Genomic DNA, 26955 nt, shown 5'->3' on the forward strand with positions numbered 1-26955 from the left:
CATCGGTATTTTGAGCTGACCTTCATAGCTTAGCCGGTGCTACCTGCCTTAATGTTTTTGTTTGTTGAAATTGCTGTGGTATGACTTTACTGTTCGGAAGGCATGATTTATTACGGTCAAGTTTTCGTTCTTGGTTTTGGGTTTAAATTCGTGTTGTAGAAACATGCATATGTTTTGAGAGACGTGAGTTTGGTTCTGTGGCTTGTATGTAGATCGGTTTTCCGGTTTGAATGTAGGTCTGTTTACGAGGTGCTAAAGATGCAGGTCTGTTTTAGAAATGTGTTTGGTTGATTATTACTAGCTGTGAAAAACATAGTTGTTTGGTACTGTACATGTTGTCTTTTGTACGAAGTGGGTTTTTGTGTCAATGGGGCTAAGTGTTATGCTTGGAATTCATGGTCTGAGTGTTTGATTTATTTAAGCGCTGTCAGTAATTTTCGTGTGCTATGGTTTTCGTCATGTTCGATGTAAGATTTTCGAGTCGTGGGAAACTATCGGTTTGAGATGCGATGTTGTGTCGTAGGTTGGGTCAATTGATATTATGTTTGGGGTATGGTTGATATTGGTGTAGTACAGGTATAGTACAGGTATAGTACAGGTATAGTACACCGTCATAGGTTGCCAATGTGGTCAAAGCTGCTTTGATTGATCATTAGTGATCCAGACCCGCAAACTAGAGTAATGTTACATCAATTTTAATGTTTTACATCATTTGAACATCATGGTGATAAAAGTTTATATGGGAATTTACAGTGTGACCGCACTCTTCAACCCGTAACTCCGCAACCGGAAGTCGGATCAATTAAAAATTCAATAGCAGCTTATGGGAGCGTTATACCTTTCAGATGAAACTAAGTTTGCAAAAATCGGTTCAGCCATCTCTGAGAAAATTGTGTGAGTTTAAATGACACACACATACACATACACACACACATATATATACACACACACACACACACACAGACGACGAACTGAATCGAATGGTGTATGACACTCGGCCCTCCGGGCCTCGGTTAAAAAGTCAATTTTTACAGTGCATAACCTTTCTTTATATGAGAAAGGCAAAAATCGTCGGCAAGGTTTGAATTGCTTCAAAAAATTCTCGCCTTGTATCAACATAGTTATCTACAAACCGTCCTTATTGGAATGAATGCAAAATGGAAAAAGAATTTAATTAGAAAGTTTCTTTTATTAACTAGTATTAAGTTTGCGCTTGTTAATTCTGTACTTTTACCAGTGAATCATAAGAAAATGTTTTTCTAATCTACAAACCCGAATGTTTTTGCAAATCCTTCCAAGAAAATCATTGAATGTGGCAACTCTGCCACTAAGCGAAAGCTACATCAAAACGAATGATGAAAATATTTTCATTAATCGCACAAAAGGATGGCCTTCCATCTGCATTGAAAAGTCAATAAATAGGAACGCCTTGATGCAAAGCAAACTCATTCGGTGTGAGCTGCGAAAGGGGAAAGATCGTATGTATGTACGCAATAAAAACAATCGCCGACAAGGTTTGAATTGTTTCAAAAGATTCTCGTCTTGTATCAACATAGTTATCTACAAACCGTCCTTATTGGGACGAATGCAATATGGAAAACGAATTAAATTAAAAAGTTTCTTTTATTAACTAGTATTAAGTTTGCGCTTGTTAATTCTGTACTTTTACCAGTGAATCATAAGAAAATGTTTTGCGTTGCGTTGCGAAGCACGGTGCTATTCGTAGATTGAATACTAACGATTATCATGTTGTCTATAGGTAGTTCAACTCATCTTGCGTGTGAGATAAATGATCGGGAATGAACTTTATCTCTTGTGAGTTCAGTAAACCAATAGTATGAGAATCGTCATTGCCGGCCACGACCATCTTCACCGATACTTAGGATAAGGTAGGAAATGTTGATGTAATACCTACTTAAGGAAGGCCACCGACTCAGCGACGCTTCCATAGGTATTACGGAGTTGGACTGGAGGACAGGTACAGGTCTAGGATTCGCCACAAGCAGGCAATGCGACCACGAAATGAATGTTTTATATGGTGGGATGGTTAGTCTCCGAGTACACATATACTCGGAGCAAAATAATATTTAGTTATGTTTTTCTTGTGTTTAAACTCTAGATAACCGGCTATCGAGAGTGATTTACTTTTCCCTAAACTACAGCAATTTGAACTCCACACAGCCGGCCGTGGGAGTATTGCTAAAACTGTGAGCTAGCCTGATATCTATAATCGTTTGAGAATTGGGTACTGGAACCACTGGATAAGAGTATTTTTAACAATCTTAAATCAAACCACAATTTAGTCTTCCCATATATCGAGTCATAGCACCCACGACAACAACACCCGCTGGCTGCACCTAGCTCCAACATCTTAGAAAAACTTTGCTGGACCGCCGATGGCGATCTACCTTCAGATGTCCAGTGCGTGCACATATATAGACACATAGTAGTATACCTGCATACATACATATGAATAGATGCATGTATACATACACATACGCAATCATTCATACGCAATTATCCTTAAAAATATATACACACATGTACACACACATATATACACACACATATAGCCAAACGCATTTAATAGCGAACGACAAGAAACCAATTTACAAATTTCATGTGAGCATAAACATAAGAAACCGCTCGTGTCGTGCTACTCCACTACTGACCAGAACCAATCGAGATTGTAAAAATGTCCCTGAAACAACTTGAGGACAACCTGCTGATCTGCACTGTACATTGATACATGAATGCAGATCAATATCGACGCAGTCACAGTCCCAGATTTTAGAGAGTTGCCCCAACGCCCAGCTAGGTTGATGATTCTTTAAGGATGAAGGAACAATGGTACGAAAATCGAAAACGAAAAAAGACCAGCTCCCGTCTACACCGCGCGCTAGATTACTATGAAAATCAATCAGCTTATGTAGCATATTGTTGCAGTACTGTTGATTGATTTTCACGAAGTTCCCACGCATGGTGCGAAAAAAGGGTTCCCGACTCTACCACCATACTCTATTCCCTCCTAATCAACCCCTCTGCCTAATCCGAACAATAACCATCAAGTAAATCGAGCGATTCTCCCGATGAATAACCCACGAAGGCGATATGGACCATGATTGGTCTTAGTCTTCTAGTAGACAAAACAAAAACACCCCAAGCTTAGCATATACCACCAACCCCCCCCCCCCCCCCCCCCTCCACACACACGGTTAAGGAATATATTCCCACGCAGGCCTGGCTAAATGCTCTCGAACCTCCTTGAGGTTGGACAGAGAACGGGCAAAAATCGAAAATGAGAAAAGCATTCCTTCCCCACACCTCGTTACAGTACTTACAGGTTACAGTACTTCAACCTTAACCAGTTTATCATTTCAGCATATTTACAACCCAGAGGATGCCTACCCACTGGGTAACGAAATCACCAACACACTCTAATAGCGTTCACGTTCCTACGTCAGTACTCTTCCGATGGAGTGTGAGATGATCGTGAATTACACAGGCCAACAGTCAACAATCAGCTTACAAACACGCATCAAAACCTGCACCCAACCGTCAACGTAAATGCAAAAAAACAAAACAAGATACCGCTACATACTCACTAGTGGACAGGTATAAAACGAGCAGACAGAGTTTCCCAGTATAGAGTATATATTGGTGTGTGCGTGGAACATGTTCAGCCTGCCAAAAAGCGTGCGAAAAGACTCGATGTATAAATGCGAAGTAAACAAGCTCAGAAAGAGCAGGAAAAATAAACACATGTACACTGTACGGCAGCTGCGCTTGGTATCAACACAAAAGCACCAGAGGATCGCTTAGAAGACCGGCCAGTACACGAAAGAAATATCGAATATAAATGACAACTAATCAATCCGATTCAAACTTAACACCAGTAAAGCGTATGCTTCAAAGAAACCAAAGTACGATTCACACGACACTTCAGCCTCCACCAACGGAATACAACGTCAACGTCACATCACGATTCCACTAGAAAAATTTGATGCATGTCCGTACGTCAAAATATTCTGTGCCGTTGCTGTTCTGTCTGAACGTCTCCTGAACCCTGCATGTAAATAATTTTAACGCACCGTTAAAATCCGGTGGCGGAAGACCAACGGATCGTGTGAATGAGACACTACAAGCGACCCTTACATGACCACTTTTGTCAATTCGTTTGCGAGTTGACTGCGGCATAAATGGGTGTCGGGGAAAAAATTGAATGACGATTCATGCATTCATGTGGGATTGAAGTTTTGGAGGGCAATCCATCAATAGTACTGATCTTGCAAGACCAGCTTCTTGTACACATCACTACGCTACGGCATACGTCCGAATATCAAAAAACACGAATGCTTACTCAATACTACAACCCACCACCAACACAAAATGAATATATTTAAAGTAGACTCATCCATTTGGTGTTCCTCTGCATCTTCACGTAGCACAGATCTTTGGCGTTCACGTATTTGTTAGTGATTCGCTCACCAACACGAAGATTTCTTAACTAAAGTCGGAACACACACACTTTCGTAAGCTCTGCTTTTAAGAAATGTATCTTCTATTTCTGAATCATAAGAAAATGTTTTTCTAATCTACAAACCCGAAAGTTTTTGCAAATCCTTCCAAGAAAATCAGTGAATGTGGCAACTCTGCCACTAAGCGAAAGCTACACCAAAACGAATGATGAAAATATTTTCATTCATCGCACAAAAGGAGGGCCTTTCATCTACATTGAAAAGTCAATAAATAGGAACGCCTTGATGCTAAGCGTGCTCATTCGATGTGAGCTGCGAAAGGGGAATGATCATATGTGTGTATGCAGTAAAAACAATCGTCGGCAAGGTTTGAATTGTTTCAAAAGATTCTCGATACTACATCAATTTCAACTTTTAATAACACAAAATGCTGACCATTTGGAAATGTAGAATCTTCGGCAAACTGGATCAGAATGTCAAGGGCTTTCCGGTGAAGAACAGGCTAATGCAGAATTATGCCACCGGATGGCGCTAGGGAGTATGCAAATGATCTATGGTTAACTTATATATTGGGTCATATCTGATGATCGCATACACTTAGTAGGGTGGACGCTTCGATAAAGTAAATCATAAGATTCAGGGCTTTCCGACGGAGCATATTTTAATTTAGAATTTTTCCACTGGGTGGCGTTTCGTTATTGCTACGGATATGACCCTTTTAGGAAGACTTCGCGCCTTCCGGTGTTTAAGGTTGCGTAACATAACCTAATGAAAACAGAATAGGACATTTTTATATGCCTTAGCGTCACAGGGGAAGAATTTCAAATAAAGCTGTTCTCCGTTGGAAAGCCCTTGATTTTATATGGTCTACTTTGGCGAAGACTTTATTCAAATGCTAGGGTGATAATTGCGAATTAAGAATTTTTCACAGTTTAACACTCTTTCGTCATTATCAACAGCTCGAGATGATATGTGCTTGAGCACGGAATTACTTATTTTAAGAAATAATAATGTCGGAAATTCCCTGTTATTTGAGGAAGCCACGCAAAAGTTTTTTTGCCTTTCTCATATAGAAAGGTTATGCAATCACTCTGAAAAACGTCAACCTAATCCCAACCCGGAGGGCCGAGTGTCATATCCCATTCGATTCAGTTCGTCGAGATCGGAAAAAGTCTGTATGTGTGTGTATGTATGTATGTGTGTGTATGTGTGTGTATATGTGTGTGTATGTATGTGCGTATGTGTCAAATAATGTCACTCATTTTTCTCAGAGATGGCTGGACCGATTTGCTCAAACTTAGTCTCAAATGAAAGCTGCAACCTTCCCATCGGCTGCTATTGAATTTTGGATCGATCGGAATTCTGGTTCCGGAATTACGGGTTTAAGAGTGCGGCCACACAGAAATTTCTCATATAAACTATAGGAAAAATTAAAAATAGAATTTTTATTTTTGATGCTAAATGTGTTCAAGGTGCATGAAACGTCGCGATTTGATGAAAACTCGAAAAAAATTTGACGACGATTCACTTTTTTGGATTTTGGCACATTTTTGCCTTTCTCATATAGAAAGGTTATGCAATTACTCTGAAAAACGTCAACCTAATCCCGGCCCGGAGGGCCGAGTGTCATATCCCATTCGATTCAGTTCGTCGAGATCGGAAAAAGTGTGTATGTGTGTGTATGTATGTATGTGTGTATGTGTGTGTGTATGTGTGTGTGTGTATGTGTGTGTATGTATGTGCGTATGTGTCAAATAATGTCACTCATTTTTCTCAGGGATGGCTTGACCGATTTGCCCAAACTTAGTCTCAAATGAAAGGTGCAACCTTCCCATCGGCTCCTATTGAATTTTGGATCGATCGGAATTCTGGTTCCGGAATTACGGGTTTCAGAGTGCGGCCACACAGAAATTTCTCACATAAACTATAGGAAAAATTAAAAATAGAATTTTTATTTTTGATGCTAAATGTGTTCAAGGTGCATGAAACGTCGAGATTTGATGCAAACTCGAAAAAAAATTGACGACGATTCACTTTTTTGGATTTTGGCACATTTTTGCATGCACGGGCTATTTTAGTGACCGAGTTTTCCCCGATTAAAGGTTGGTTGGGCAGCGCCGGCCCTACACAAATTTACATTCGGGTCGTCGCGCACAGTGCCGCAATGAGACGGCGTGAAAACACGTTTCGCATAGACTATGCGCATCTACCGCGGAAACCATCTTACGAAGAGCTCCACAGCTTCGTAAACACGATTCTCGGATGGCAGAAGGAACATGTTGTCCGTATTCAACCAAGCAGAAGCTTAGGATGCGCCTTCGTTAAGGTCAATGAACTATCGGTAGCACAAACCATCGTACAAGAACACGACAACAAACATGAAACCGAGATCGATGGCAAGACGTACAAACTGAGGATAACGATGGAGGACGGGGCAGTGGAAGTGAAACTGTTCGATCTTTCCGAAGACGTTACCGACGAGACAATCGTCGAGTTTCTGCAAGCGTACGGTGACGTACTTTCGCTTCACGAGATCATGTGGGATGAGAAGTACGCTTTTGGTGGTATTCCGACTGGAGTTCGGGTAGCCAAAACAACATGAGCCCCGCACTCAAAACGACCATCCAGCAAACGAATCTGCATGACGTATGGGTAAAGCTAAGCCCGCAAATAGCTGGTCACACATACATAACCCACAACTCAATGTCGAAATTTTACCGCATCTACGTCAGCTCGAGCCTCTGTGACCAGCTGAGAAACACACACACCCACGTCTGTTCTTTCACAAACCATAAGGCCGTCACGGCCAGAATTTGCCTTCCTCACCTCGGCAGAGAACCGGGACGAGGTTCCTGGTCCCTTCGCCCACATCCTTTGACTGCAGAAAACGTTGATGAATTTCGAATCCGATGGCAGTTTTGGACTCGACAACGTCGAAATTTCCATTCATGGATGGATTGGTGGCTGGTATACGCGAAACCAAAAATTAAATCCTTTTTCCGATGGATGTCGAAATTAGCGCACGACGATTTTCACCGCGAACAGCAGAGGCTCTAAGGGCCGAAATATTATCACATCAGCGAAAATTCACGCACATGTTTGCGCGTAGCAACGAAACGTACATCGCCGGAGAACCGTTGTCAACATTCCAGCTAGGGGAGAGAAGAAGGAAACGAACGACAATCACGCAACTACGAAACGAGAGAGGCGAAATTCTCGGGAGCTCAGAGGACATTGAACAACACATGTTTGGCTATTACAAGGAGTTGTAAGCGAGAGGGGCAACGAACGAAGCAAGGGATCACGATTTTGAGTGTAACAGAGTTGTATCCGATAATGATGCAACGAACGACAATGCTATGAGCGAGCTTACGACTGCCGAAATACTCTCGGAAATTAAAACGAGCGCCCCGAGAAAATCACCAGGTTCGGACGGCCTTCCAAGGGAGTTTTATTTGCGAACCTTCGACGTCATCCATCGAGAACCTAATCTCATCTTGAACGAGGCCATGTCGTCCAACGTCCCCGCCGGCTTCGTTGAAAGCATCATAGTTTTGGTAAAAAAGAAAAACACCGACTGTACCGCTCGCTCATACAGACCAATTTCACTAATCAACTACGATTATAAAATTCTGTCTCGTATCCTCAAATCAAGACTAGAGAAGGTCGTGAGTGCCCATCGCATTCTGGGAAATATACAGAAAAGCTCTAACTCCGATAACAACATCTTCCAAGCCACGCTCTCCCTTAAGGACCGGATCGCCCAGCTGATCGCACGTAAACAGAGAGCAAAGCTCATCTTGTTCGACCTGGACCACGCGTTCGATCGTGTGAACCGAAGTTTTCTTTTCGACAACATGTGCTCGCTCGGTATCAACCACAGGTTAGTAATGTTACTCTCTCGTTTTGCCGAAATGACGTCGTGCCGTCTACTCGTCAACGGCCATCTGTCGACTCCTTTCCCCATCCAACGATCGGTGCCCCAAGGAAATCCGTTATCTTCCATCTACTTCTCACTGTATCTAGTGCCACTTTTGAAACAACTCGAGAATGTGTGCGGCAACGTTATCGTTTCTCTCTTGTCTCCGGCGCCAAACTCAATTTGGCAAAAACAACGTCCATTGATGTAGGGTACATTGATGGAAACCATATGGATGTACCGTGGCTACAGACAGTAAATACGGTGAAAATTCACGGCGTAGTGTTTGCTAATTCAATCCGTTTGATGGTGAAGTTGAATTGGGATGCTGTGGTGGGAAAATTTTCTCAACTTCTGTGGATGCATTCAATGCGATCATTGACATTACTGCAGAAAGTTACACTGCTGAACACGTTTGCCACATCCAGAATGTGGTACCTTGCTTCCATTCTACCGCGTCTAGCGTCCAAACTGACTGCATATATGGGAAGTTTCTTGTGGCATGGACTACCAGCTCGCGTGCCAATTCATCAACCAGCACGGGATCGAGAGCAAGGTGGCCTGAAGCTCCATCTGCCAGTTTTCAAATGCAAATCGCTGCTAATAAACCGTCATCTCAAAGAGATTAACTCCATTCCTTTCTACAAATCCTACATCCTACAAAATAACCCGGCAATCCTCCCACCAGCCGACTGCCCCTGTCTGAAACTTATTCGACAACAACTCCCCCAAATACCTCCTCAACTTCAACAAAATCCTTCCGCCGATCTCATACACCGCTTCTACACGGAAGGCACCGAAGAGCCCAGAGTAGAACGAGAAAATCCAAATTCGAACTAGCGACAAATCTGGTCTAACATACACCGAACGCGAGAACTTTCATCCAGCAAGAGAATCTCACTTTTCCTTTTAGTTAACGGCAAAATAGAACACAGGCGATTAATGTACGTAATCCGTCGCGCGGACGGAGAGCAGTGTTTACACTGCAATACTACGATTGAAACGCTCCAGCACAAGTTCAGCGAATGTACTCGAGTAACAGATGCGTGGACAGTGCTGCAACGAAAGGCTGTGATAGTTCTGCGCGGATGGAGACTACTGCAGTTCTCAGATCTGGTACGACCCACACTTGATGGAATGTCAAGAAATACTAAAACGTATTTGCTAAAACTTTTTGTAAATTATGTAAATTTTATAGACAGATGTAGTGTAGTTGATATAAATGAACTAAAATTTTATTTAGAAAATGATCTGTAAATAATAAACTTTAGTCAACAATAAAAACAGTTACAAAAATAAATGATCATATTCTTAAAATTCTGCTTGTATCTCTTTCAAATGGCTAAATTTTACGCATTAAGTTCGATTCAGCGAAATTTTCCTGGGGATCGCGTTCGTTAGTATATTCAACAAAACAATTTTATTACCGAGTTCTCCGCATTGAATACAGGTCAATAATTTCATATAATGATTTCAACAAGCAGTCAATGTAAATGTATGACAGGTGGGAGTGTTCTGAAGTGTTTTAGTGGAGGTAACAACATAAAATCGTGTATTGGACATTTTACAATGATTCTCCTTAGCCCTGCAAAACCACTGTGTTGGCAGCAGAGGATTAAGTTGTTTGGAAGAGATGACAGTTAATATATGATAACTAAAAATATAAAATTGTTCTATAAATTGCAAAGTTATTGCCGCGTTGACCTGAAAATTTGTCATTTCATTCATATAGGAACAATCATAGAAATTATGTCAATTTATGCTTTGCAAGATTTGAAAGAACTTCGAAGTGTAGTCACGACACCTCTGTTATGTCATATACATTACCAACCCATCTTTTTCCATTTTTCATTCGTTCTAATAAGGACGATTTGTAGATAACTATGTGGATACAATACGAGAATCTTTTGAAACAATTCAAACCTTGTCGACGATTGTTTTTACTGCGTACATACATACGATCTTTCCCTTTCGCACCTCACACCGAATGAGTATGCTTTGCATCAAGGCGTTCCTATTTATTGACTTTTCAATGCAGATGGAAGGCCATCCTTTTGTGCGATGAATGAAAATATTTTCATCATTCGTTTTGGTGTAGCTTTCGCTTAGTGGCAGACTTGCCACATTCAATGATTTTCTTGGAAGGATTTGCAAAAACTTTCGGGTTTGTAGATTTGAAAAACATTTTCTTATGATTCACTGGTAAAAGTACAGAATTAACAAGCGCAAACTTAATACTAGTTAATAAAAGAAACTTTCTAATTAAATTCTTTTTCCATTTTGCATTCATCCCAATAAGGACGGTTTGTAGATAACTATGTTGATACAAGACAAGAATCTTTTGAAACAATTCAAACCTTGCCGACGATTTTTGCCTTTGCCGGTTTGCCTTATAAAGAAAGGCTATGCAATCACTGTAAAAATCGACTTTTTAACCGAGGCCCGGAGGGCCGAGTGTCATACACCATTCGATTCAGTTCGTCGAGATCGACAAATGTCTGTATGTATGTATGTGTGTGTATGTGTATGTGTGTGTGTCATTTAAACTCACATAATTTTCTCAGAGATGGCCAAACCGAATTTTGCAAACTTAGCTTCATCTGAAAGGTATATCTATTGAATTTTTAATTGATCCGACTTCCGGTTGCGGAGTTACGGGTTGAAGAGTGCGGTCACACAGCAAATTCCCATATAAACTGGTACCACCATGATGTTCAAATGATGTAAAACATATTAAAATTGATGTAACATTACTCTAGTTTGCGGGTCTGGATCACTAATGATCAATCAAAGCAGCTTTGACCACATTGGCCACCTATGACGGTTCATGACGCCCCCGGGGAACCCGCCAAGTTCCTAAGCTCACGGTGTATTTATTAGAACAATTTTATGCAAAAAAATTCAGCATCTCTGAAACTTCGGAATATGAAAGAATGGGCTTCCCCTTTCATTTGAAACTAAGATCAAAATAATCCGTCGGGGGGTCCAGAGCAATTTTTTTTTTGAAGTTTTTTTCGTAACAATATAAGTTTTACTATTGGAGATAGTTCATATTTCTGTCCCTAGATGGTTCTTTATACATTCGAACAACACTAAAAGTGAGAATTGTATAGAAAATTTAATTGTCCACAAGTTTGTTGACCACTAAAAATTGATCTGAAATCATCCGGAAAAGTTGTTTAAGATTTTAACAAAGTTATATCTAAGATAGTTTCACACGAGGCCTAGTGATTTGGAAATATGTTTTCTCGCACTTATTATATTACAAAAAAAAAAAAAAATTGGGTTTAGTGGCATAAAAATATTAGACGGGATTCATTACGTTGACAATTCTAATTGAACTTCTGAAAATTAGGATGTTTGACAGATTCAGAAAACTAGTTGTGCTTTTGGTTTGTAATCTTTCCCGATAGGTTCGAAGGGACTACCATTCATCGGAAGGTATTGCTTGCTTACAAGGGTTTGTTTACATTTATGTTCTGTTACACGGGTGTTTTAGAAAGGACCATACATCGTATAATTTAGGTTATGATCGCTTAAGTCAGCTATTATAATTTCGTTCAAGACGAAATGTTGGGACACACCGTTTCTAGTTTAACGCAAACCACAGCAGTAACTGTCCAAATTAGTGGCTAGTGTGAAATTTTCTCCGCAAAGCATATTGTGGCAGTTGGATTTTACGGCCATTTCCTATCAATTATGCGATATATCGTTACTAAATTGATCCTAGATTATGCGATATGTATTACTTTTGAAAACAAAATATGATTTGAGAATAACAATAACCTTATATACTTAAAAGTCCTAGAATATATCCCAAAAAAATTATCTTGATCCAAAAACTCAAAGTTTTTTGTTCACTGTTTGTCACATTGAGTTAATTTTGAAAACGGATAATCAGCGTTTTGAACCAAGCGTTGCAATGAAATCTGCGAAATATTGCAATGGTGCGTTAAAAGTTTCATTGAGTTTGTTCAAATATAAAGGTTGAAGTTCAGGACAAGTCAATTTTATACGAAGATGCTAACAGAGTAGGAGATTCATGTAAGAATAGTTATCAGTCATCCCTGAGAACAATCGAAAAAATGAAAAAGATGGCATACATAATTTAAAAGGCTGTTTCTGCGGGAGGAATCACTTACCATCATGAAAAAGAATATTAATATCATACTAGTTTGGTCAAAACTTATCTAAAACTTCTCATCCCAAAAATATGAATGGTGCCCTGTATCAGGGAATTATAATTTTCAGCTAAAAGATGACTTTCCAAGCTCTCAAATTCCGCTGAATTCACTATTGAACTAAACACAACTATTTGGCAAATAAAAAAAGTGCTTGTGAATTAACAAACCACTAGGTCTTCTGTGAAACTAACTTAGACTTAGAATTCGTTAAAATATTAAACTACTTTTCGGGATAATTTCAAATCAGTTTTTAGTTGGTAACAAAGTTGTAGACAATTAAATAATCTATCAGATTCTCACTTTTAGTGTTATTCGAATGCCTAAAACACCATCTGGGGGTAGAAATATGAACTAGTTCCATTGTAAAATCTATGCTTTCACGAAAAAAAACTTCAAAAAAAAAGTTGCTCTAGACCCCCCGACGGATTATTTTGATTTTGGTTTCAAATGAAAGGGGAAAGCCCATTCTTTCATATCCTGAAGTTTCAGAGATGCTGAATTTTTTTGCATAAAGTTGTTAAAAAAAGACACCGTGAAGCTAATATCACACCCATTCCACAACGAATTCTCTACCGATTTTTACAAACTTGATTTCAAATGAAAGAAACAGTAATGCCATTGACTGCTGCTGAATTTCATTCGGTTCTGACTCTTGCTTCCTTGGGTGTTAGTAAGGATACACTGGAATTTCCCATATAAATCGGTACAATCGTAATACCTCAGAGGCTAAAAACTATTGAAATGGTCGCCAAATTACTTCTAATCGCAGATCTAGATCACTGATGCCCAATCAAACATTCTTTGAATATATTGTCCACTATCGACGATTCCGGAAGTCCGGAATTCCGGGAATATTCCACAATTAAAGTCACATCGGTTCATCGGTGATGACTGAACCGATTTTCTCAAACCAAGTCTCAAATGGAAGGCAAAATATGCAGTTGAGTATTGCGTGAGCACGCTTAGCATCAAGGCGTTTCAATTTATTGACTTTTCAATGCAGATGAAAGGCTCTCCTTTTGTGCGATAAATGAAAATATTTTCATCATTCGTTCTGGTGTAGCTTTCGCTTAGTGGCAGAGTTGCCACATTCAATGATTTTCTTGGAAGGATTTGCAAAAATTTTCGGGTTTGTAGATTAGAAAAACATTTTCTTATGATTCACTGGTAAAAGTACAGAATTAACAAGCGCAAACTTAATACTAGTTAACAAAAGAAACTTTCTAATTAAATTCTTTTTCCATTTTGCATTCATCCCAATAAGGACGGTTTGTAGATAACTATATTGATACAAGACGAGAATCTTTTGAAAAAATTTAAACCTTGCCGACGATTGTTTTTACTGCGTACATACATACGATCATTCCCCTTTCGCAGCTCATACCGAATGAGCACGCTTTGTATCAAGGCGTTCCTATTTATTGACTTTTCAATGCAGATGCAAGGCCATCCTTTTGTGCGATAAATGAAAATATTCTTTTTGGTGTAGCTTTCGCTTAGTGGCAGAGTTACTACATTCACTGATTTTCTTGGAAGGATTTGCAAAAACCTTCGGGTTTGTAGATTAATTTGAAAAATATTTTCTTATATAATTATTTTTAATTATAGAAATTAATAAAAGGAACTTTCTAATACAATTCTCTTTCCATTATTTATTCATCCTAAGGACGGTTTGCATACAACTATGACACAAATCCATCCATAATTAATTTACAGCACTAACGGAAAATCAGCACCACTAATTCTTTACAAGTATTTTGTTAGCCTTGAAAAGGACTGTTGGCAACATTAGAGACGCGTGAATTTACTTATCTTCTTCGGGCAGCTTTCTTGGCAGGTTTGGCGGCCTTCTTTGGCTTGTTCGCTGCAGCCTTCGATGTTTTGGTGGCATTTTAGTGGCAGTTACTACCGCCTTTTCAGTGACTGCGTTTCTTAGCCTTTGGCTTTTTGGCCTTCTCACCGCCACCACCTCCACCAATGTTTTTCTTCTCTCCGGTGGTAGCCGATTTGATTGGTCGTCCGATGCAGCTTCTCACGACCACGCACGTCTGTTATGCGCTGCGTCTTACACACGTCTGGCTTTGAGAAAAGCTGCGACACCCTATTTATAGGTTTAATCATCAATGTTGATTCTCATTTAAAGTAGTTTTTGAACTATTTAAACAAATTTTATATAGCAAGCAACGTATCGGTAGCAAGCGTTGAACGTTTTCCTTCCGATTTATGAAACAAGATTGGCAATCCGTTTAGTAGAAAAAAAGTTATTAAGGTTCAAAATGTACGTAACGCTTTCGCACCTCCACCAATGTTTTTCTTCTCTCCGGTGTTAGCCGATTTGATTGGTCGTCCGATGCAGCTTCTAACGACCACGCACGTCTGTTATGCGCTGCGTCTTACTCACGTCTGGCTTTGAGAAAAGCTGCGACACCCCTATTTATAGGTTTTATCATCAATGTTGATTCTCATTTAAAGTAGTTTTTTAACTATTTAAACAAATTTTATATAGCAAACAACGTATCGGTAGCAAGCGTTGAACGTTTTCCTTCCGATTTATGAAACAAGATTGGCAATCCGTTTAGTAGAAGAAAAGTTATTAAGGTTCAAAATGTACGTAACGCTTTCGCTAATATGCACTACTATCGCTTTCTCGCTCGTTCTCGTGGCGTGCATGAGCCTTTCCTTTCCGTCCGGCTTCTAATGGCCTAACCAAAACTAATATGCCGGATTTCCCCTACCAACTGCTCTCGTCAAGCAACCCAATACGAATAATCATAGGAACAAACATGTAGTGGACCTATATATAAACTTTTCATTATTTTAATGTTCGGTTGCTGCACCATATTGACGGCTCTGTGCGGGATGGGCTGAAAATTTTCACTTTTCCGAGTCGTTTTCGAAAGATTTTTCAAAACATTATTTTTCCGTTGATAATGAATGTCCTACATATTTCAAAATTTAATATAACATTGGTACAAATACCCCTATTTATAGGTTTTATCATCAATGTTGATTCTCATTTAAAGTAGTTTTTGAACTATTTAAACAAATTTTATATAGCAAACAACGTATCGGTAGCAAGCGTTGAACGGTTTCCTTCCGATTTATGAAACAAGATTGGCAATCCGTTTAGTAGAAGAAAAGTTATTAAGGTTCAAAATGTACGTTACGCTTTCGCTAATATGCAATACTTTCGCTTTCTCGCTCGTTCTCGTGGCGTGCATGAGCCTTTCCTTTCCGTCCGGCTTCTAATGGCCTAACCAAAACTAATATGCCGGATTTCCCCTACCAACTGCTCTCGTCAAGCAACCCAATACGAATAATCATAGGAACAAACATGTAGTGGACCTATATATAAACTTTTCATTATTTTAATGTTCGGTTGCTGCACCATATTGACGGCTCTGTGCGGGATGGGCTGAAAATTTTCACTTTTCCGAGTCGTTTTCGAAAGATTTTTCAAAACATTATTTTTCCGTTGATAATGAATGTCCTACATATTTCAAAATTTAATATAACATTGGTACAAATACCCCTATTTATAGGTTTTATCATCAATGTTGATTCTCATTTAAAGTAGTTTTTGAACTATTTAAACAAATTTTATATAGCAAACAACGTATCGGTAGCAAGCGTTGAACGGTTTCCTTCCGATTTATGAAACAAGATTGGCAATCCGTTTAGTAGAAGAAAAGTTATTAAGGTTCAAAATGTACGTTACGCTTTCGCTAATATGCAATACTTTCGCTTTCTCGCTCGTTCTCGTGGCGTGCATGAGCCTTTCCTTTCCGTCCGGCTTCTAATGGCCTAACCAAAACTAATATGCCGGATTTCCCCTACCAACTGCTCTCGTCAAGCAACCCAATACGAATAATCATAGGAACAAACATGTAGTGGACCTATATATAAACTTTTCATTATTTTATTGTTCGGTTGCTGCACCATATTGACGGCTCTGTGCGGGATGGGCTGAAAATTTTCACTTTTCCGAGTCGTTTTCGAAAGATTTTTTAAAACATTATTTTTCCGTTGATAATGAATGTCCTACATATTTCAAAATTTAATATAACATTGGTACAAATATTTTCGACAAAATGTCGAAGAAATTGATTGAATCCATTCAGTACAACAAAAGATATAAGCGTTCAAAATCTTACATCATTTTTCTTTCAAAATTTTGAAGGGGCCCCTATATTGAAAGGTAAGTCGTTAGTCACGACAAAATCGTCGTTTTTGTATTGTAACATAACCTAACGCCATATTCCCCAAATGGTTATCCGGCTGAAAACAATACCCCAAATGACAGAAACAATTTACGGTATGGTGTGTTTATTGTCGAATCATAATATCGTTGCTGTTGTACTATCTTATGACAAGCGCCATTTTGCACATTTCGAGAAAAACGATTTTTAAAGTTTGAGATTGAATATCATGAAACTTATAAATGGTAGAAACAATTCAGAGAAGACAATCGATGCTTCTACCAATTCTGTACTAATCTCTCAAATATTACGAACATCGGTTGACTATGTTGCGAGTTTTCACTAAAAATCTAAACAAAAGTCGCACTCACACGTGTCATAGGTGTGTATTGATGATTTGTATGACGTGTCATAATCTTGCATGGAAAATTTTCCATAGAAAAAAATCACCAATTATGAACTTTTATTCATATCTTTGGCTTCATTTGGTCTATAAACAATCGGTTAGATGCATTTCGAAGGAAATGAGTCAGGGAATCTAGAAAAAATAGTTATTTTTAGTTACAGTGTTGCCAAATAGGCAATATTTACAGTTTAAAGCTAAAACTGTGTTTTTTCCCAATACATGTATTTTTCTTTTGAAAATGATTATGCCATTGTGTTTCTACGACATTTTTACACATAAAAGCAACTAAATCTTTATTATAACTTGAGTCAATCCCAAGATATAATGATTTGAAGCAAAACATTCACAATTTCTAATCACTTTTCTCGCTATATTTCAGTAAACAAGCAAAATTTCAAAATTCTGGAGACGCTATCTTGTAGAGATTCGTTAGACGAGTAATATGGCATATCTAACTCAGTTTACCCCAAAATGGCGTTTGTCATAAGATAGCACAACAGCGACGATATGCCAAATTGTGAAAAACAATAATACAAACAATCCATTTATTGTTCTCGTTTATGCGGGATGCTCGATAACACAATGGGAGAGTAAAATAATTATCACCATGATCACAATACCTTTTCCATGTACATCCAAAGCGAAGACTCCATATCAAGAAGACTGGCAACTCTGTCCAGAATCCGGAGACAGTAACAGCAACGCCACTTACGGGTAAAGGTGGTACTTTCCATAGTGATGCACACACATATACATTTTTACATAAAGCTTCCTCCCTTCTTCCAATAGAGGCGCTGTAACCTCTGTTGCTTCTCGCTTGTATGGGGGAAGGAAAGAGATATCAGTCTTCTTGATATGAAGTCTTCGTCCAAAGAGAACATTTTATGTGACGTCATGCTCGATTGGCTCCGGCATTTGACATGTTTAATTGGCTCCGTTCAGTGTCTCCTCCTAACTATGAATATAGTAACTGTAATGAGCACACGTTTACGAGGCAAGATCGCCACACTGTAACTGCACACCATAACCTCAAATCAACTGTCATCGCTAAAAAGTTTGTTTTGATTCCGGAAGCGTTTTTTCGCTGAACGTAGTAACATTCATGTAGCGATCGATGCTGATGTAGCGATGATATTGAAAGGATGTTCTGTTAAAAGCAGGGGGTGTCACTCCTGTCATCCGCTATAGAGATATACAGACTTTGACAGTAGTCAACATGTGATGGACCTAGCCGCTTCTAGGCCCATGTGATCCGTGCAATAGCATTGGGTTGTTTTGATTTTAACAAAGGCAGATGTTGGCTAGAACAAAATGGCCGCCTAGCAGCGGGCTGGTTAAAAGAGTAGCTTTTGATAACTCCGTTCCAAGAGAAATTCTAGCGCGCCTATGAGAAAAAAAAACATAGGAGTTGAAAAGTTAGACCGCTATCAAACTGTTTTCACGAAAGCAGAAGAGCATGACCTCATTCATAATATTTTGGAATTTGAGAACGGCTTTTAAGGTGTGACATACAACATGAAACCATAGACTTCACAAAAAAATCAAATTCTTTATTTATTTGCAACATCGACGGAGTTTGCTGAACCCGACTGGTTAGTTGTAAAATGACAACCTAACATAACTTTGAAAACATCTGCAGCCACTTCCATCGCAAGAGCCCAAAATTTCAATGGAGCCGTTGGTTACTTTTTGAGTTTTATAAATGGATCAACCAGACCAAACCATTGCCCTGTATTTCTGTTGTCGGATAGACACAGTTTTCCACAATATCCATGAACAACCTATCCCTAAATGTTTCTCATAAAATGAAATATTTCTAAAATATAACAATTTATTGAGTATGCTCATCTTGCCCCGCGGTTTAGAAGATTACTAAGACACATTCATAGGTGATAGAAAAGACCCTAAAACAGAAGCCTTTGAGATTTTTGAAAGACTTATTTGGATTTTCACGTAGAAACTAGATATTGAGCTTCGGATGCTTATCTTGCCCCGTCCTACCCTACCCGAATCAAGAATTTCAAATTTGAGATTTATTGAAACGCGTTTTCTTTCGATTCTTAAAATATTGGTATTTCCAACACAGATAAAGTGTCCATAAAACGTAAATTCCTGGTCAAAAATACCTTTGTTTACTAAAAATAAAACCCAACAACCCAATGCTATTACTCGGGCGACATGGGCCTAGAAGCGGCTAGAGGCCCATAATATGTTGACTACTGTCAAAGTCTGTATATCTCCGGATGACAGGAGTGATACCCCCTGACAAGAACAGAAAAAAGTCAGTTGCGTTGCGTTGCGTTGTGACGATGATTTTGGCGGATTGCACACTGACTTCATCATGTTTGACTGCTGATTATCTAATAAGAGTTGCTTAGGAAGTGGTAAGTAGGAATTCATACCAATCCGACCCATATTAAAACCTCAACAGCATGATAGCCATCATTGCCGGCCGCCCCCATCTCCATCGTTCACGGGGAAGGATAAAGGATAAGGTAGACAGGAAGTGTTGATGCTCCACCTACTTAACGGAAGGACGACGATTCATCAGACTCTTCCATAGGTGTCGCGGAGTTGGTGGTTTGGAAGGGTATCAGGTCTAGGATTCGCTCCAAGCAAACGATGCGACCTGTAAAGCATATTTTATTAGGTAGTTGTTTAGTTAGTCTTCGAGTGCACGATCACTCGAAAAAGAGATGATCTTGTTTAGTTTTTGGTTATTTTTAAACTCTGGGCAGCCGGCTACCGAGAGTATACTATGTTCCCTAAACAAAAACAATTTGAACTCCACACAGCCGATCGTGGGAGTATTGCCTGGAAAAGCTAATCTTATCTGCGTAATGGGCCGGATCACTATTTATTGCAACAGTATTTGGACAGAACTCGCTACTTCTTCTCTACGATATATTTATTGGCTTGAAAACTACCAAGTGACAGCATATTATACTGGCAAAAATAGCGCGAGATGTTATAAATCAAGGAAAGTATTTCTTATTTTCCATATCGGATTGTTTGTGGAATACAAGTATACGAGCGATAATACCGAACACTGAAGGGAAATATAAAGGATTGTTAATCTGATGCACGGGCTTGTTAGCAATAACGGAGCTTTAAATTAGGTTCATAAAAACAGACGCGGCGAATTTTCAATACGTATTGAGCCGTGTTCATAGATACTAGTCAGATTAGTCGTATTGGGGCTAATTTCCGATCAACTATTCATTTTTACGGCAATGTTTTCTCGACTAGATCTGTTCGCACCCTCTCATTCTGTTCGCACCCTCTCATTCTGCGGTCTAAGGACCAAATGTCATCAATAGACTTAGAATCGCGTGGAGGCATGAGATAGGAAACTTGTAAGAATTTTGCTATCCCACCGTTTGACTACCAGAATGGATGGGAGAACAGTAATACTAGCAAATACCGACTACCATAAGAGCGGTGCAAATTTGAACGAGTGACGTAGTGTACTGCACTGAAAAAAGGACCAGGAGTGCGATTTTACGAAGTTTTAGCTTCCGATGGCCCTACATTTTCTGACAAAGTGAAGTTCTTGAATGTTGAGATTTTTATTACTGTTTAGAAAAGCAAAAGTATCATAAAGCTAGTGTCAGGCCTTCATGAGACCTCAAGAAGTCACTTTTGGAGGTATTCGTAAATGTAGATTTGTCGGTAGACGGTTCCAAATATAATAGAAAAATACCTAATTTAACACAACTACAGATCACTTGCAACATAAAAAGCTTTTTGTGAAATTCGACAGCTCCATCTTAGGCCAATTCAATAAATTTCCTGCATGAAAGTTTCCATTTTTTAAAAACGGTTTTTAAGCCAAAGCTTTGGAAGTTAAACCTTGGCGTGGAAGTGCCGGTATATTAATATATTCTGTTACTTAGTGTAGAATTAGATTTCGTCATTTACGGCTAATATACAACCGCCAGAAGAAACTTAAAACGTTGGTACACAATCAAGAAAGGCGAATCAGAAAAGGTATATGTCAGTGATTCACTAAATACAGACTGGAAAGAGGGTAATATGGAAAACCTTAAGGTCCGCCCAGATTAAGTCTTCGGTACGGAACAAAACCTCGGCCTAGGAACTCCTAGCATGTTGTTAGTCGCCTCTTACGACATGGGAGCAGTTCCCAGAGGTTCTATTCTTGGTTGAAATAGTGCAAAAAGATTTCAGCCCGCCGGACACCACACGGCTTGACAAGAACAGAAAAAAGTCAGTGGTTACAAACTGACATAAAAAGACTATTTTCATTTGTTTTTCTGGAATATCTCAAATCAAACATTTTGAAGCTGTGCCATTCTTGCCCTGAGTCATACAAATTATAAATGCTCAGAATTTGTTCATGTTTGTTGTGTTTTTGTTGAGATATTTTCACAAAAGTATAAGAACGCCTATAAAATTCGTATTTTCAATCAAACTGAAAATAAACAGACAAAAAAACTGGAAAAATCTAGTATCAATGGGAATACGAAAATTATCCACGTTTTTCCATGGAGAGGAAGGAGGAGATAAAAAATGAAGATTTTTTGTCCACGTGGTTTATTAACGGTCCCTAATGTAAAAACAAGTAGACAAATATTGGAAATATCATATATCCACCAATGACTTACATTAGAGGATCCATTGTCTTAGCCATGTCTGCCAAACGCGGGATGAATTTACCAGCCTCGTTGGCTTCCCATCCGATCCAAGTCGCCTCTTCAATATCTAACTCACAATCTGGCATTTGTATTCGAAGAACAATACTGGATGATACTTCTTCCCGCAGACATATACAATTGATTTCTTTTCCTTTCAGGACTGGGCTGTAAAAGTGATGAAACATTACAATTAAAAAAAATGATATGGAGCAAATCATACCATGTAATGAAAAGGTAACCTAAAAACTGACGCAATAACCAACTTGGATTCTCATCTGAAGAATGGTCAAGGCAGCAAAAATAAGACGAGTTGAAATGCATGTTGCACATATTTTTGACCGTATCCTTATGTGTAACTATATCAGAAATCTTCGATACGATATTGGAATTTATATCATAGATGAAGAAAGGTTCGCTGATTCTACTGGACTCTATTTCAAACTTCAATAATAATTCCTTAGTAAACAAGGACTTCAACAATAATCGTTGATTGGAGCATTTGTAGACAACATCTCGTAGAACAGGGAAAGCAAACCAATAATAATACTTATGTGTTTTAAAGTCCTGTAAAGAATGTGGGAAATAAATTACTAATGATTGATAGAAAATATTCCACTTGCCATTACCGCGAATGAAAATATTAGGAACTTTATCCACTGAGAAAATGAGTCCAGTTTTTCTTTTGATAACAAGTTTTGATAGAATTCAGTGCTGACGTCTTTAAGAACCCGATTTTTGCAAGTTGTTTTAAATTCTTCAATCGTATTTTTGTTCAACAGGATACCATTACACCAGATATTTGAGGTTGCAGTACACGTCTCACTAAAACAAAAAAAAAAGGTTACAACATATTTGCTTTTGCGGTGTACATAAATTGAAGATTGGCCACGTTATCAAAATCGTTCATGGACTCATAACTATCGTTCATTGGTGATTATGATGTGATGTTGTATTGAATCCACCACCAGTGCAAGGGCTACACCAGTGACTGCAGTTGCTTTCAACAGTAAACGGAATGAAGGGCCAAAGAGGGTTGGATCCGTAAGCAAAACTTTTGTGCGTACTCCACAGGGACAAAGAATCTCCTTCCAACAATGAAATTAAGATGTTTGAATAGCGGCATCTGCAATACTCGTTAAGGCACGGCATGATGGTTTGTGTGAGAGGAGCTCGTCAGACTTACTGTGCAGTGACCGATAGGAAAAACTACATAATTCAGAAGAATTAGTAAGTCAGTACAGACATTATTATCGTCTGACTAGAGACAGGTAAACAACGTACCCTAATCCATGACACAGTTCGTATGATGCTCTGATGCACCCTCCATGCCCAATAAATTAAATAAATAAATATAACGAAAAAATGTATATAACGAATGTAATAGATATAGTCAATTAAAATAGTTAAAATATGTGAATGTAATAAAAAGTAGGGTAAGGTGGGACAAATACGACCTAGTAAATGGTTTTGGCTGTAAACTGCTCATTATACATCGGATCAAGTCGTTTTATATACCAAATTAAAGGTTAGACTCCTAGGAAACTTTATATCTACAGAATTTTATTCGGATCTTTGGAATATTTTGAGATACAAGCGTTTTACGAAAATGTTCATTTTTACTGTTTTCAAAAATGGTGGGGTTAACCCGACCCCCCTGCTTTCATAAAGAATTTAGCAACTGAGCTTACGTCACCTTTATTCTGGCTGTTCAATAAGTCACTAGAATCTGGTATTTTCCCAAAAGATTGGAAAAAATCTTTTTTAATACCTATTTATAAATCGGGTAAAAAATCTGATATTCGCAATTATCGTGGAATTGCCATTCTGTCTTGCTTTCCCAAACTTTTCGAATCCATCATAAATAAAACCATTTTCAACCAAGTCAAACATAAAATAACAAATTCACAACATGGGTTTTTTAAAGGCCGTTCAACTAGTACAAACCTTTTAGAATTTGTTGATTACTCGTTAAATGCCATGGATAAAGGAAATCATATAGAAGCTCTTTACACTGACTTCAGCAAAGCTTTCGATAAGCTGGACATTCCCATGTTAATATTCAAACTTGAAAAATTGGGAATCGAGATGAGACTCCTCAATTGGATTAAGTCGTATTTAACAGATCGTCAGCAAATAGTAAAATTCTATGAGATGAAATCTGATATAATTAAAGTTACTTCGGGGGTTCCGCAAGGTTCACACTTAGGACCTCTTCTTTTTATTTTATATGTCAACGACATCTCTCTTATTTTAAAAAACATTAATATTCTCATATATGCGGATGATATGAAGCTATTTTTAGAAATCAGAAATAATAATGACTATAATGTTTTTCACGATGAAACACAAATCTTTTATACATGGTGTTGTAAATGTTTACTGGAGTTAAATGTTAAAAAATGTAAACTCATGACTTTTAGCAGAAAACAAATCACGGCTTCCGTGTCAATTACATTAGGTAATCAAACCGTTCAGAAATGCGATAAAATAAGAGATTTAGGAGTTATCTTAGATAAAAAATTAAAATTTGTGGAACATTACAACACAATTGTTCATAGAGCCAGTAATATGCTTAATTTTATAAAACGCTTCGGATATCACTTTCAAGATCCTTACACAATTAAAACTCTTTACGTAGCATATGTTCGGTCTATTTTAGAATATTGTAGTATTGTTTGGTCACCATTCATAAAAAAACACGAAGTGAGAATTGAATCAATCCAAAAACAGTTTCTATTATATGCATTACGCAAGTTAAGATGGACAGTATTCCCTCTTCCATCTTATGAAGCACGTTGTATGTTGATAGATATTCAAACATTGAAAGAACGTCGGGACTATGCTATGATCTCGTTTCTAAACGATATCGTCATGCAGCGTATTGACTCATCTTACATTTTGTCAAAATTAAATTTATATGCTCCTACTCGTCAATTACGCAATAGAAATTTGTTCGCGATAGGTCATCACCGTACAGACTATGCTAAATTCGGACCACTAAACCAGATGATGGCTGTGTATAACGAGCATTGTGAAAGTATTGACCTTACCATGCCCCGAACAAGTTTAAAACAGTTTTTCAACTCTTTACGGCATCATAGTACATAGAAATAGTTTACAGGATAGTATATAAGCAATTAATATTTATATAATGTAGTCTACATTTGATTGACGAAATAAATAAATAAATAAACTCATATGTTTTTGGTTGATTTAGTGCTGATATTACCAAAATTTCATACTTTTTCTATGATAAATCGATGAATGTTGTGTTATTGAATTGTAACATGAAGAAAATGAGTTCAATGTAAATCTTGGAATGCTAAAATCACGAGCAGTAGAACGTAATGATATTCCAATTTGAATCGAAGCAATTGCTCGACGAATACTATAATCATCACGTTTTTGTGTCTTTCGTTTGTAATTATGAACTATTTTGCATAAAAATAATAAATAATAACAATAAAAGTATAGTTCAATTTGATAAATAAAAATGTTCATAGCAAAAAAGCGGTCGGAATTACCCCAGTATTTAGAGGTCGGATTTGCCCCACCGCGTCCTTTTTCATTACGATGCAATTAAAAAAAAAATATGAAAAAGGTTGAACTAAATTCATCTATGCGCTTTGTAGGACTTTAATCAAAGAATTTAAATCCACTTACATTTTTGTACAATCACTTTAACAATCAGAAATATCCTGTAGTCAATGAAGCACAAAAGTCAAATCAAAAGTTGTAAAAACACACTTTTTGTCGTTTGATCATCTCAATGTAGACTAATAAAATGCTGTCATGCCCCCATTATGATTATTTTCTATACTCTACACGACAACATTGCTATTAGTTCGCGTAATGCTTCTGATTTTCGGTAACAGTGGGGGGTCGGGTTTACCCAACGGTCGGATTTGCCCCACCTTACCCTATGTATATAGCAAATATTAATTTAATAAAGGAAGGATATTAAACCCCAGTTTCATCTTAGCTCCTGAAATCCACATCCGACTTCCACACAACAATATAATCAAAGCGGGTTCTACTAAACAACTCCGTCCAATCTATTTAATTATAAAGTGTTAACCATAAAACAAATGGAAATATTATCATGATTAAATTAATGAGTAAATAAAAACCTGTTTTAATCCACCTAGCGGTGCAATTGTGCCTTTCTCATTTCTCTAAACTATGGCACGGAGGCTTTTTATGTTCAACACAATTGTGGAAATGTCCATTACATTCTTAGTACACTTTGCACTTATACACAATGGCATGTCAGCCATGAGCTACGTGTCGACGGTGAAACACTTGAAACAAAAAAATATCATATTCCATTAGCCTAATCAGCATTAGATCAATGTTATCTGCTTGCTAACTCATTTTGTCATGCGGGGGTGGGTATGTGAGGAGGGCGAAAGTCCCATGAACGAACGACTCCCCAGCTTAAATTGGTACGTTTTGTGATATAGTGGTGGTTTAAAGATGATGGGGTTGAAAGGTAGGGGTATGAGGCCTGGATGGGGTGGTGGTCTGAGGGGTGATTTAAGGAGATTTTTAAAGGAGGGGAGTGAACAGTAGTGGGGGGGCGGGTGTAACCCCTCTCCGTAAACCATCAACTACGCCCCTGTTAAAATCCAGAAATCTTATGCGAGTCGAAAAAAAAATTTGACGGGATTAGGTTGACGTTTTTCAGAGTGATTGCATAACCTTTCTATATGAGAAAGGCAAAAATGTGCCAAAATCCAAAAAAGTGAATCGTCGTCAAATTTTTTTCGAGTTTGCATCAAATCTCAACGTTTCATGCACCTTGAACACATTTAGCATCAAAAATAAAAATTCTATTTTTAATTTTTCCTATAGTTTATATGAGAAATTTCTGTGTGGCCGCACTCTGAAACCCGTAATTCCGGAACCAGAATTCCGATCGATCCAAAATTCAATGGCAGCCGATGGGAAGGTTGCACCTTTAATTTGAGACTAAGTTTGGGTAAATCGGTCCAGCCATCTCTGAGAAAAATGAGTGATATTATTTGACACATACGCACATACATACACACACACACATACACACACATACATACACACATACACACATACATACACACATACATACAGACTTT

General features: G+C 38.2%; 1 protein-coding gene across 8 annotated transcripts in view; it reads right to left on the minus strand.

Annotated features, from left to right (window-relative positions):
• Positions 1-26955, minus strand: part of LOC131691084 (ubiquitin-like modifier-activating enzyme atg7) — a 429670-nt gene that overhangs the window by 278916 nt on the left and 123799 nt on the right. For all 8 annotated transcript variants that reach the window (XM_058977278.1, XM_058977279.1, XM_058977284.1 and 5 more), the window contains 3 exons: positions 22468-22663; positions 22062-22405; positions 21812-22006 (listed from right to left, as the gene is read on the minus strand). In XM_058977278.1, coding sequence (XP_058833261.1) covers positions 21812-22006; positions 22062-22405; positions 22468-22663 — 735 coding nt within the window. The remainder of the gene's footprint in view (positions 1-21811; positions 22007-22061; positions 22406-22467; positions 22664-26955) is intronic.

Source organism: Topomyia yanbarensis, chromosome 3 (genome assembly GCF_030247195.1).
Source record: "Topomyia yanbarensis strain Yona2022 chromosome 3, ASM3024719v1, whole genome shotgun sequence".
Taxonomy (NCBI): Eukaryota; Metazoa; Arthropoda; class Insecta; order Diptera; family Culicidae; genus Topomyia; species Topomyia yanbarensis.